Source organism: Pongo abelii, chromosome 19, assembly GCF_028885655.2.
Source record: "Pongo abelii isolate AG06213 chromosome 19, NHGRI_mPonAbe1-v2.0_pri, whole genome shotgun sequence".
Lineage (NCBI taxonomy): Eukaryota > Metazoa > Chordata > Mammalia > Primates > Hominidae > Pongo > Pongo abelii.
In genome coordinates this window covers 41,255,326-41,269,109 of record NC_072004.2, presented here as the reverse complement: position 1 = coordinate 41,269,109, position 13,784 = coordinate 41,255,326, and the positions used below count along the sequence as shown (strand labels likewise).

Sequence of the window (13,784 nt, the reverse complement as noted above, 5' to 3'; positions counted from 1 at the left end):
GAGTTTGAGACCAGCCTGGATAACATAATGAAACCCTGTGTCTACTAAAAATACAAAAAATTAGCTGGGCGTGGTGGCGGGCACCCGTAGTCCCAGCTACTCGGGAGGCTGAGGCAGGAGAATCACTTGAACCTGGGAGGCGGAGGTTGCAGTGAGCTGAGATCACACCATTGCACTCTAGCCTGGGCAACACAGCGAGACTTCGTCTTTAAAAAAAAAAAAGAAAATAAAGAAAAAACCACACATGAATAAAATAGAAACGCTAATAAATTCTGTAACAGGGAATTGAATGAAGCCCACTACCACCAAAAAAAAAAAAATTTTTTAAGCCCAAAAACCAAAAAACCAAACTCAACAAACACAATGCCAGTATTTTATTGTTTCCTAGTGTGATCAAATCTCAAAGATAAAAATGATTATCATATGGCCAGGCGCAGTGACTCACGTCTATAATCCCACCACTCTGGGAGGCTGAGGTGGGCAGATCACTTGAGGTCAGGAGTTCAAGACCAGCCTGGCCAACATGATGAAACCCCATCTCTACTAGAAATATAAAAAGTTAGCCAGGCATGGTGGTGGGTGCCTGTAATCCCAGCTACTTGGGAAGCTGAGACAGGAGAATCGCTTGAACCTGGGAGGTGGAGGTTGCAGTGAGCCAAGATGGCACTACTGCACTCTAGCCTGGATAACAGAATGAGACTCTATCTCACACACACACAAAAAAAAAAAAAAAAAAAAAGCCTATCATACTGTTTTGACTCTGTCCTGACCAAGTCCAAACAAAAAACAATTAAAAATGCCTTGCACAGCATGCATTGTTTAAGCAATAGGAGAGCTGCTTATTTTTGCTTTTTGGAACTCTCTGCTATTGCATTGTTTTTACAACTTCTTCATGCTAAGTCTAAGGATGCATGCAAAATTATGCAGCGTTTGGATTCTAGGACAGGAGTTTCAAATCATGGGATTTGTGGCACTAAGTCTGGGATTCTAGAATGAAAGGATATGGAATTTGCCCAGGATTCAGCTGGGCAAGTACAATTTATACACATAAGCATGTACATTAATAAATAGTAACAGATATCTTTATAATTGTGGAAGATGCTGGAAAAATAAGAGGGCCCAGAGGAAAATTCTGAAGGCAACCACTTTTGGCGGTGGTAGTCTTGCTGGGGATGAAATATCTAATAGTGCCCCCATTTTTACCCTACCGTCTAATTTTTCACTTTTTCCCTGATTTCACATTTTTTGTGTGGGGTGTTTTGACAGTGTGGTTTGAGCAGAATATTAGTATTGGGTTTTCAAAGATGTATACTTTGATCTTAGTTTAAAACTGTACTCAAAAATTCTCAAAGTGTGGAAAATGGTGCAGCCAGTCTAGATGTTTCTGCATCTATGTCTGGGCCAGAATGCTGGAGGCTTACAGGAAATTATATCTGAAAGAGTAAGCAGTGGGGCTGGGTGTGGTGGCTCAGGCCTGTAATCCTGACACTCTGGGAGGCTAAGGTGGGAGGATCACTTGAGTCCAGGAGTTTGAGACCAGCCTGGGCAACATGACACCTCATGTCTACAAAATTTTTTAAAAATTAGTCTGATATGGTAGTATGCCTGTAGTCCCAGCTACTACTTGGGTGGCTGAGGTGGGAGGATCGCTTAAGCTCAGGAGGACAAGGCTGCAGTGAGCCATGATTGTGCCACTGCACTCCAGCCTGGGCAACAGAGTGAGACCCTATCTCAAAAAAAAAAAAAAAAAGAAAAAGAAAAAACAGTAAGCAGAGGCCCCTCTTCTCTACTGCTCTGTTGGATTTCCTATGCACACTGATGAGATAACCCAGCTCCCTCTCCTCTCCTTACCCCCAAACTCAGGGCAGTTACATGCAGGCTGTGTCCTTTAGTTCAGTCCTTGACCTTCAGAAGAAATCTGTGTAAAATGGAATATTCCATGCGATGATGGAGATTTTCCTCATATCAATCATTTTCCTCTTCCTCTAATAGAGCTCTGCACTTTCATTTTTCTCATGTTTTTGCCTGTGACCATTCCACAGAGACTGCGAGGAAGAAAACATTGATTCTTCACCAACTGCATACAACTCCAGGATTTCTCTTTCATGGCCTCCTGCTTCACTCTTTTGTTTCTTGTTTGGAAAACGCTTCCTGAGTCTTATCTCCAGGTGCCTGGCTTTTTTGGCAAGCTTTTTAGTCAGCTGTTTCCCACTTCTGGTGCAATGACATGGGCTGGAATTTGAATCCTCTTCAAGGGGTCTCAGAGAGTCCTAGTGACAGGTCACAGGCTATCTCTCCTCAAGATTTCACCCCTGCCAGCCAGTCTTGTCCTGGTGCAATGGATTTGAATCCAAGATCTGCTATTGCTATCTTTACTTGCTAGAATATAGGTCATAGTATTTTTTTTAGGCTGAGGAACTTCTGACTGACTCCTCCACATTATTTCAGTTCTTTTTAATCTTCCATATTGTTTTAGTTACTGAATTTGGTTTTGTCTTTTTTTTTTTTTCAGATTCCTTTTTTTTTTTTTTTTTTTTAAGACAGAGTCTCACTCTGTTGCCCAGGCTGGGTGATCTTGGCTCACTGCAACCTCCGCCTCTGGGGTTCAAGCGATTCTCCTGCCTCAGCTTCCCAAGTAGCTGGGATTACAGGCGTGCACCACCATGCTCAACTAATTTTTGTATTCTTAGTAGAGTCGGGGTTTCACCATCTTGGCCAGGCTGGTCTTGAACTCCTGATCTCAGGTGACCTGCCTGCCTCAGCCTCCCAAAGTGCTGGGATTACAGGCACGAGCCACCATGCCCAGCCCTGTGCCTAATTTATAAATTAAACCTTATCATAGGTATCTATAAGAAAAAACATAGTATACATAAGGTTCAGTACTGTCTGCAGGTTCAGGCATCTACTAGGGTCTTGGAAGTATCCTCTGAGAGAAGTAAGCACTACTGTTTTGTGTGGCTTTGCTTATTAGTTGTAGATGGAAAAATAAGTGTATTGAAGAGGTTATCTTTAATAAATATTTAGGAGGTTTTAACAACAGGCATTTAAACTAATGTTTCAGAGGCATAGAATCATTCTCAGACTCATAGCTAGAAATGACCTTAGAGGCCAGATCATGTAGTATTACCTTTTACAGATGATGAAGCTATTGTCTTAGTGTATAAATAACTTTCTCACATTCATACAACTGGTTAGTGATAAAATGAGGATGAGGCATGGTTTTCCTCGCAAGACTCCCAGCACTTTTCCTATTACACTGAATTATGTATACATGTTATCTCTCCCCAAAGTCATAAGTTAATGGAAGACAGAGGTCATATCCATTCATCTCAATTTTTTTAAACTTTTTTTTTTTTTTTGAGACAGAATCTTGCTCTGTCACCCAGGCTGGCATGCAATGTCATGATCTTGGCTCACTGCAACCTCTGCCTCCTGGGTTCAAGCAATTCTCCTGCCTCAGCCTCCCAAGTAGCTGGGATTACAGGCACACGCCACCACGCCCAGCTAATTTTTTGTATTTTTAGTAGAGATGGGGTTTCACCATACTGGCCAGGCCGGTCTCGAACTCCTGACCTCATGATCTGCCCACCTCGGCCTCCCAAAGTGCTGGGATTACAGGTGTGAGCCACTGCACCCAGCCTCATCTCAATTTTTATGAAAGATAAAAAATTAGAATGCCTGGCAGATACAGCTGCCAAATAGCAGATGCTTAGTTAATTCTCTTTTAATTGAGTTCTTACATGATGAAACATTATTCTTTTTGGTCACATGTTCATGAGAAGCCACTCTATTCATTGAATATTTACTGATGTCTTACTATGTGCCAAGTACCAGACTAAGATAAAAAATGAGAATTAAAATGAAGATCTCCTTTCAGTTTTGGGTCTATATTAAAATGTTACTGTGAGGGTGTTCAATTTCTCAATTAGAAAGGGAAGGAAGTGAATTTTCAGCTAAGCTATTTCCCTTTTAAAGACTCATTTGCATTTCCTAAAATTTTAGTGCTAACGAGAACTTAGGTTACCTAAGATCACATTGTCAGTAAATGGCAAATCAAGGGTGAGAATGAACATCAGCTCCCTCAAAATCCAATATTCCTTCCATTACAAATAATCTTTCTTGTGCATTTTTGGAATAACATATACGATAGTTAAATTTATGAGTGTTAATAAAATGGAAATCCATGTTTCTTCTGGATTAGACATTGAAACACCTGAAAAAGGATATGGAAAGAAAGTGGGATGGGAGAACGGAGCCATTGACTCTTAGTCAAAAGAGCAGAAGATGCCCTAATCATCTGCGTCGAATTATGGAATATTACAGGCGCATGCCACCATGTCTGGCTAATTTTTCTATTTTAGTAGAGGTGAGGTTTTGCCATGTTGGCCAGACTGGTCTCAAACTCCTGGCCTCAAGTGATCCGTCTGCCTTGGCCTCTCAAAGTGCTGGGATTACAGGTGTGAGCCACCTTGCCAGGCCTAAATTAAAACAAAATTTTTTTTTTAATTTAAAATATAACAGAGACAAGGTCTCGCTATGCTGCCCAGACTGGTCTCAAACTCCTGGGCTCAAGCCATCTGCCTGCCTTGGCCTCCCAACATGTGGGGATTACAGGCGTGAGCCACCCAGCCCAGCCGAAAATATGTTTTGACTCTGCACTTTCATCCTTGGATACCAATGTACTTAGTAAGCATTAATTGGCTGTTATCTAACCTTGTGTCTTAAGGGTATAGACTGTTATTTCTTCATCCCACAGAGCAATGAACTCAGTTCCAGAGAGGTTTGGAGAATTATCCCAGCATAGCACATAAGTATGATTAAGCCAAGCAAAATTTAAGCCTAAGAGCTTAAGATGTGATCTGGGAATTTGGGAGTTGTGCAATCCTTATGGTTTGTTCCAGCTCTCAAGCAAGCACTAAGGAGCTAGGGAGAAGGCTACCCTTCATTAAACTCTGTCTGCCCCTTTGCTGGGTTAGCTCATTTAATCCTCCCAGCAAGTATTTCCCCATTTCACAGATAAGGAAAGTTTCAGAGGTTAAGTAACTTCTGCAGATTCACATACTTATAGTAAGAGGCAGAGTCAGAATTGAAACCTTTCTTTCTGACTTCTTGAGTTCATGTGTTTCATGGAAACCGTGAAATTAGAAATTTGGAGACCTGGGCTCTAGGCTGATTTTGCCATCAAACTGAAACATAACACTGATCAAAAGAGCCAACAATCCTGACATAATCATTTCCAGCCCCTTTGCTCAGTCATGGGCTTCCTTAGTTTATTAATCACCTCACACGGTGACACAAGTGGATCCATGTAGTAGGCCTCCTGACTTCATCTTTCTTCCCTGCATAAATATCATTCAACCATTTTATATTGCACCATATGCTAGAACAATGGCAAAATTTGATACATTATTTTGAAAAATTGAAACTCCAAGATTAATGCTGTTAAGAATCAATCCAAACTGGATGTTTTTCTTATGTAGAAATAATCCACATAGAGATAGTCATGTGACCTGTCTATCTCCTAAATCTCATCAGGAGGGCTTCCGTAAGCTGGTGAGAGGATGTTGAGAGGGAATTGCCTGGAGGGAGATGATTTAAAAGGAGACTTAAAAGCCTTAAGCATGGGGGTGGGAAAAGGTCTTAATAACCAGGAATTCACAGGGACGTGAGGATGAGGAGCTGAGTTTGGGGGGGGAGGGCAGAGATGGGGATGGTGGAGACTTAGAACAGGGGAGGGAAAAGAGGAAGGACAGAGGCTTTCTCTTTTCTGCAGCTCCTTGGCCTGGCTTCTCTGCCCACGGCAGCTCTTGCACGTATCTTAGGGCCTTTTCACATTCCAGCAGCTGGCAGTGCCCTCAGCCAGGTATAGAGCCCTGTTGGGTTGGTTGGTTGTCTTTTACCCCCTTTTGAATAGCAGCCCCTTTTGGCAGGCTGATACCTTGGAGAACATCATTGTACTTGCTCCACGCCAGGCACGATGTGTTTTCAAACTGCAGACTCTTGGACACTAAGCCTGCTGCCTTCTCAGATGGAAACTTCTTTTCATATTTCAGCAGGTCATTCACAGTCCCCACCTCATTCAGCCTCCATGGATGCTGCTGCCCCCTACAGTTCTCCTAATGCCAAATCCCCAGCACTGTCTCCCTGGCCCATTGAGTCATATATTTTATTTTAGTTTTAGTTTTTTAAACTCAAACGTTATTTATTACATAGGTATTTATTACAAAATGATGGACTTTTACTGATAACTCATGATGGGCTTTAGGGTAGTATTCCTGGTAACAAGCACAGGCACCAGGGCCTCCAAACTTTCTGGATTTGCAGCGACGAGGGTCAGCCACCACCAGGGTCCAGCCACATTGGATAAGGACGTCTTTGACCTTCTTGGAAGCCACTTCCACGTATTTCTGGTAACAGGCCACCAGGGCTTTGGAGATGGACTGACAGATAGCATGAATCTGGGCCATCTGACCATCACCCTTCACTAGGACATGGATGTCCCTGCCGGCAAATCGCTCCTTGCCCAGAAGCAGAACTAGTTCCAGCAGCTTGTAATGCAGTGTGCATGGCTTCATCATCTCCAGGGGCCGCCTGTTCACTTCCATGAGGCCACTGCCATGGTTGCGGCCCGCCATGGCTGTGGTCATCTTCCTCTGTCCAAAGACCTGCATGGACTGCAGCAGGCTCTTGGACCACATGGCTATGGGCGTAGATGAGAGATCCTCACCATGCAGCACTGCCCCTGGAAAAGCCGGTGTCATATATTTCAATGCACCCATTTTATAGAACATATGGTGAATATCTTAGAGTTCTTTCTGTTTTCTTTATTGAAATATAGCCAAAAAGTTAGTGGACCCATAACACACAAGGAACTAGCAAGTGATAGATTCCTCTTATTTCTCAGTGGCTTGTCTGATGCAATCTGATTTTGGATAACTCATCTACCATTCATCCATTCATTTCACCCTCAACATAACACACCAAAAAAAAAAAAATCCTAATAATTTTCTTTGTCAAGAAACTTAGGCTGGGCATGGTGGCTCATGCCTGTAATCCCAGCACTTTGGGAGGCCAAGGTGGGAGGATCACTTGAGGTCAGGAGTTCGAGACTAACCTGGCCAACATGGTGAAACCCCGTCTCTACTAAAAATACAAAAATTAGCCAGGCATGGTGGTACACACCTGTAGTCCCAGCTACTCGGGAGCCTGAGGCAGGAGGATGGCTTGAATCCAGGATGTGGAGGTTGCAATGAGCTGAGATTGCACCACTGCACTCCAGCCTGGGCTAGAGGGCGAGACTCTAAATTTCTCAGCTTGTTATCTGGGAAGAAGAAAAACAGAAAGGAAGGAAGGAAGGATGGAAAGGAACCTAAAGACTATGGGTAGTAAATGGCATTTAAGCTGGGACCCTCTCTCACATCATGTAATTTTGTAACTAGTAATTATTCTGCCATTGAAGATTTTGTTTTGTTTTGTTTTGTTTTTTTGATACAGAGTCTCACTCTTTTCCCCATGCTGGAGTGCAGTGGCACAATCTCGGCTCACAGCAAATTCTCCCTCCGGGGTTCAAGCAATTCTTCTGCCTCAACCTACCCCTGCCTCAGCCTCCTGAGTAGCTGGGACTACAGGTACAGTGCCACCACGCCTGGCTAATTTTTGTATTTTTAGCAGAGATGGGGTTTCACCATGCTGGCCAGGCTGGTCTCAAGCTCCTAACCTCAAGTGATCCACCTACCTCACCCTCCCAAAGCGCTGGGATTACAGGCATGAGTCACGCCTGGCCTGGTTTGTTTTTCTAAGACAGGGTCTCACTGTGTTACCCAGGCTGGAGTGCAGTGTTGCAATCACAGCACACTGCAGCCTTGACCTCCCAACCTCAGGTGATCCTCCTACCTCAGCCTCCAAGTGGCTAGCCAAATTTTTTTTTAAGTGAAAATTATTTTTTATGGCCATTACTATACCAATCCCAGAACTCAAGACTCCTGAAGTCTATGAAACACAGCTCTGAAAGGAGCTGCTTCAAAATATTATTTTGTTTCAATTATTTCTGGGATTTAGATTCATTTAGCACAATAAATACAGTATAAAAAGAGAAGGCAGAGAGGTGGAGAGGAGGGGGGGAGCCTGAGACTATGTTGCCAAGATGTTCTTTTTGTAGAAAATGACTGTTAAAGAAGGAAGAGCTCATTCTATTATCCTTTTAAATCTCACAGCTTCCTAATCCTCCCTAAACCTGACTTTCCTTTCAACTTGTATTGGAAACTCTCCAGTACTGAAGTCTACTGTCTAACTCAAATGATAACCTTTCCTATTTTCTTTCTTCTTGCCCACCCTATTACAAATAGGTGGTATGGTTTTTGCTTTTATTAAAACTTTTTTTCTAACCAATGTTTATTTTTTATCAAAATATTCCATGCAACTAGTCTAGGGGCCAAATAATGCTAAAAAGGCTTAGAGCAAAAGCAACAGTTTCACTCCTACCCCTTCATCACTTCCTACCACTCAGAGGCAACTACTCAACTTGCTCAATTTATTGCTTTGTGGGTACATAATAAGAGCGGGAAAACAGGCCGGGTGCAGTGGCTCATGCCTGTAATCCCAGCACTTTGGGATGCCAAGGTGGGTGGATCACCTGAGGTCGGGAGTTCGAGACCAGCCTGACCAACATGGAGAAACTCCATCTCTACTAAAAATACAAAATTAGCCAGGCGTGGTGGCACATGCCTGTAATCCCAGCTACTAGGGAGGCTGAGGCAGGAGAATCCCTTGAACCTAGAAGGCGAAGGTTGCGGTGAGCTGAGATTGCACCATTGCACTCCAGCCTGGGTGACACAGCAAAACTCTGTCTTAAAAAAAAAAAAAAAAAAAAAAAAAGAGTTAGAAAACAAAAGTTATCTCTTTGGACATTTATCTCTGTTATATCTCAGAAATATGTACATATTATCTCTAGTTTGTCACATAGCGTTTTTTTTTTTTGAGACAGGGTCTTGTTCTGTCACCCAGGCTGGAGTGCAGTGATTCACTGCAACCTGTACCTCCCTGGTACCAGGGATTCTCATGCCTCAGCCTCCTGAGTAGCTGGGATTACAGGTGTGCACCACCACACTCAGGTAATTTTTGTATTTTTAGTAGACACAGGTTTTCACCAGGTTGGACAGGCTGGTCTCGAACTCCTGGCCTCAAGTGATCCACCAGCCTCAACCTTCCAGAGTGCTGGGATTAAAGGCGTGAGCCACAGCACCTGGTCCACATAGCAATTTTTATGGTAGGCAACTGTGAAAAGCTTACACACATGAACTGACTGTTTATCTGATCAAGTTTATTGTTCTTCAAAATTCATGTAGGCCCAGCTACTAGGGAGGCTGAGGCAGGACTGCTTGAGCCCAGGAGGTTAAGGTTGTAGCTCGCAATAATTGTGCTCGTGAATGGCCACTGCACTCCAGCCTGGGCAACACAGCAATAATGACTTCAATGTAGTTGAAGCTTGTCCAAACCACGGCCCACTAGCTGCATGCGGCCCAGGCTTTGAATGTGGCCCAACACGAATTTGTAAGCTTTCTTAAAACATTATCAGATTTTTTTGCGATTTTTTTTCTTTAGCTCATCAGCTATCGTAAATGTTAGCCTATCTTAACCGTGGCCCAAGACCATTCTTCTTCTAATGTGGCCCGGGGAAGCCAAAAGATTGGACACCCCTGATTTAATCCACCACACACCATTCTGAATGAAAAGTTTTCGGAAGTGCAAATCCGAAGAAGATAATGCATTTACCGGATTACAAAATCATTATAATACAATCAGGATAATACCGTCAGGATTCTAGCACAGAAGAGACTGAAGCAGAGCAGAACCCACTAGGGTATGTATATTATATATCATATATACCGCATATAATCTTACACAATTGTGGGAACTGCTTAAGCAATCCCTGTAAAGCTGTTATCTTCACACCTGATCCTGGAACTTGAAGACGTCAGGGAAGGCAGTCAGGAAGGCGTAGAGAAAAGCAAATACCAGCTGGAACCCACAAAGGCAAATTAAAACCGTGTCAATTCTCTTTGCCTTTGACCTTGATAGTATGGCCATCCTGCAGAAGCAGCTGCGTTCCTTCAGTACATACCTAGCCTAGGAGTAGGAAACGCTGGAGAAGGACTTGGGGGAAGGCGGAGCAGTTTTAGGCCCAGCTGCTGGCCCAAGCCAAGGAGGTAAACCAGCAGATAAACAATAACACGAGCCACAAAATGGCTGCTGCTTCGCTGCCGCCCCCAAATCTGCATGAGAATGTCTCCTGTGGCCCACCCTAACCAGAAACCTATCCACAGGGGATGCTGGGAAATGTAGTTCCACTTCGCCAAGTGGACACAATACGTTTCAAAGCCACCATGGGGTCTACCCCTTCTCAATTTGGCACCTGAGTTTATTTATTTATTATTTATTTAGCTGGGGGATGTCAGGAAGTCACTTTATTTGTGAAATGATGGATTAGACCTGACTATATTCTCTGATTAGAATTAGAATTAGAAGTTTGCAAAGATGAATAAAGATTTATAAGACCAGGCGTGATAGTTCATGCCTACAATCTCAACTTTGGGAAGCAGAGGAGGGAGGATCACTTGAGCCTAGGAGTTCGAGATTAGCCTGGGCAACCGAGCAAGACCCACTTCTCTACCAAAAAAAAAATAAATAAAAAATAAAAAAAAAAGAAAGAATTAGCCAGGCTTGGTGACTTACTGAGGCAGAAGGATTTCTTGAGCCCAGGAGTTCAAGGCTGCAGGGAGCCATGATCACTGCATGGCACTTCAGCCTGGGCAACAGAGCGAGACCTTGGCTCTAACAAAAAAAAAAAAAAAAAGGAAAGAAAAGAAAAAGACTTATAAAGTCAATTTTATGGAGGAAGGTTTCTCATTCGGTTCTGAAGTGTTGCGAATCTAAAGGTAAGAAGACAAATTCCCTTTAATTCAGAAAACACTGACCCCCTACCATAGGCGTCCTCTGCGAAGGAGGCACTCCGAACCTCAGGCTCTCACTCGCCATGTGTAAGAGGAAGCGCAAATAAAAGTCCTGGCCAGGCGCGGTGGCTCACGCCTGTAATCCCAGCACTTTGGGAGGCAGAGGCGGGAGGATCACTAGAGATCTGGAGTTCGAGACCAGCCTGCCCAACATGGTAACCCCCTCCACTCCCCCCACCCCCCCACCACACTTCTACAAAAAATAAATAAATAAATAAGAAATAAAAATAATAAAAGCCCTTTCACCCAAGAAGCATTTTGCTTCTCTTAGCCAGAGCCATCCTCCAAAGTGCGAAAGCCTAATTACTGTCCACTGTCACCAAGCCATTAGCAAAATGACCACCTACCTGCTGTGAACACCGAGGTGAGGCTACTACAGTTCCCAGCCAGCCTCTCTCCCGCTTCCGCTCCTGGACTCCACAGGCCAGGATTAAGGCACCCATGTTTTAAACCTTACTTAACCTCTAAATAAAGATAACAACTAAGGCATCTTTCTGTCTAATATAACACAACTGTACCATGTACAACACAAAACACGTTAACCCTTTCCCCAGAAAGACTAGGCAAAATTCCTTTTCAGTTTTTGAAGGGTATTCATTTTCCTACCTAATTCACACTTTTCCTTTGGTATTCCACAATTTAAAGACTGATATAAACCTAATCTGGTATTAAGTATGGGTATGGGAAAGGGAAAGAAAATCAAACTACTTTATTCATATAGACACAAACATATTCGTGTGAAAAAAAGGAAGAAATATTCATTACAGTCCTTATTTCTGCAGCTAGCTACATGGCTGTAAACTGTTTTATCAAGCCAACTGCTTTGGAATGATGGGAACATGATAAGAATATGAATTCGCCTCTGCCTCTGCCTCTGCCTCTGCCTCTGCCTCCTTTCTTTCTTCGGTCTCCCTCTCCTTGTTTCTTCGTTCTCCCTCTACTTCTTTCTTCGGTCTCCCTCTGTTGCCGAGGCTGGACTGTACTGCCGTGATCTCAGCTCGCTGCAACCTCCCTGCCTCGGGCTCCTGTGATTCTCCTGCCTCGGCCTGCTGAGTGCCTGGGATTGCAGGCGTGCGCCGCCATGCCTGACTGGTTTTTGTATTTTTGGTGGAGATGGGGTTTCACCCTGTTGACCGGGCTGGTCTCCAGCTCCTGGCCTCGAGTGATCTGCCCGCCTCGGCCTCCTGAGGTGCTGGGATTGCAGACGGAGTCTCGCTCACTCAATGCTCAATGTTGCCCAGGCTGGAGTGCAGTGGCGTGATCCCCACTCGCTACAACCTCCACCTCCCAGCCGCCTGCCTTGGACTCCCAAAGTGCTAAGATTACAGCCTCTGCCCAGCCGCCACCCCATCTAGGAAGTGAGGAACGTCTCTGCCTGGCCGCCCATCATCTGGGATGTGAGGAGCCCCTCTGCCCCGCCACCATCCTGTATAGGAAATGAGGAGCATCTCTGCCTGGCCGCCCATCATCTGGGATGTGAGGAGCGCCTCTGCCCCGCCACCATCCTGTATAGGAAGTGAGGAGCGTCTCTGCCTGGCCGCCCATCGTCTGAGATGTGAGGAGCGCCTCTGCCCGGCTGCCCCGTCTGGGATGTGAGGAGCGCCTAGGCCCAGCCACCCCGTCTGGGAAGTGAGGAGCGCCTCTGCCCAGCCGCCCTGTCTGGGAGGTGAGGAGCGCCTCTGCCTGGCCGCCCAGTCTGGGAAGTGGGGAGCACCTCTGCCTGGCCGCCCCTTCTGGGAAGTGAGGAGCGCCTCTGCCCGGCCGCCCTGTCTGGGAGGTCAGGAGCGCCTCTGCCCGGCCGCCACCCCGTCTGGGAGGAAGTGAGGAGCGCCTCTGCCTGGCCGCCCCCTCTGGGAAGTGAGGAGCGCCTCTGCCCGGCTGCCCCGTCTGGGAAGTGAGGAGCGCCTCTGCCCGGCTGCCCGGTCTGGGAGGTGAGGAGCGCCTCGTCCCGGCCGCCACCCCCTCTGGGAGGAAGTGAGGAGCGCCCCTGCCTGGCTGCCCCATCTGGGAAGTGAGGAGCGCCTCTACCTGGCTGCCCCATCTGGGAAGTGAGGAGCGCCTCTGCTCGGCCGCCTGGTCTGGGAGGTGAGGAGCGCCTCTGCCCGGCCGCCCTGTCTGGGAAGTGAGGAGCGCCTCTGCCCGGCCGCCCCGTCTGGGAGGTGAGGAGCGCCTCTGCCCGGCCACCCTGTCTGGGAGGTGTACCCAACAGCTCCGAAGAGACAGCGACCATCGAGAACGGGCCATGATGACGATGGCGGTTTTGTTGAAAAGGGGGAAATTTGGGGAAAAGAAAGAGAGATCAGATTGTTACTGTCTGTGTAGAAAGAAGTAGGCATAGGAGACTCCATTTTGTTCTGTACTAGGAGAAATTCTTCTGCCTTGGGATGCTGTTGATCTATGGCCTTGCCCCCAGTCCCCTGCCCTCTGAAACATGTGCTGTGTCAACTCAGGGTCAAATGGATTAAGGGCGGTGCAAGATGTGCTTTGTTAAACAGATGCTTGAAGGCAGCATGCTCATTAAGAGTCATCACCACTCCCTCATCTCAAGTACCCAGGGACACAAACACTACGGAAGGCCAGGCCGCAGGGACCTCTGCCTAGGAAAACCAGAGACCTTTGTTCATGTGTTTATCTGCTGACCTTCTCTCCACTATTATCCTATGACCCTGCCACATCCCCCTCTCCGAGAAACACCCAAGAATGATCAATAAATACTTAAAAAAAAAAAGAATAAATAAATAAATAAATAAATAAATAAAAACTTAAAAAAAAAAA

General features: G+C 45.4%; 1 protein-coding gene across 2 annotated transcripts; it reads right to left on the bottom strand.

The window, feature by feature from the left end:
- Positions 1-2,560: 2,560 nt before the first annotated feature.
- On the bottom strand, positions 2,561-10,253 carry LOC100433226 (small ribosomal subunit protein uS9-like). Of its 2 annotated transcripts, none has more exons than XM_054535593.2 (2): positions 10,121-10,253; positions 2,561-6,742 (listed from the first exon to the last, which is right to left on the bottom strand). In XM_054535593.2, the coding sequence occupies exon 2, from the start codon at positions 6,696-6,698 to the stop codon at positions 6,192-6,194; it is 507 nt and encodes a 168-aa protein (XP_054391568.2). In that variant the 5' UTR covers positions 6,699-6,742; positions 10,121-10,253; the 3' UTR covers positions 2,561-6,191. The 2 variants fall into 2 exon arrangements, with proteins under 2 accessions (XP_054391568.2, XP_054391567.2); XM_054535592.2 differs by having other exon boundaries at positions 9,952-10,214.
- Positions 10,254-13,784: the final 3,531 nt, after the last annotated feature.

Bases quoted from the DNA above. Each gene is read 5' to 3' on its own strand.
- LOC100433226 (XM_054535593.2), bottom strand. From the start codon at position 6,698: ATGTGGTCCAAGAGCCTGCTGCAGTCCATGCAGGTCTTTGGACAGAGG.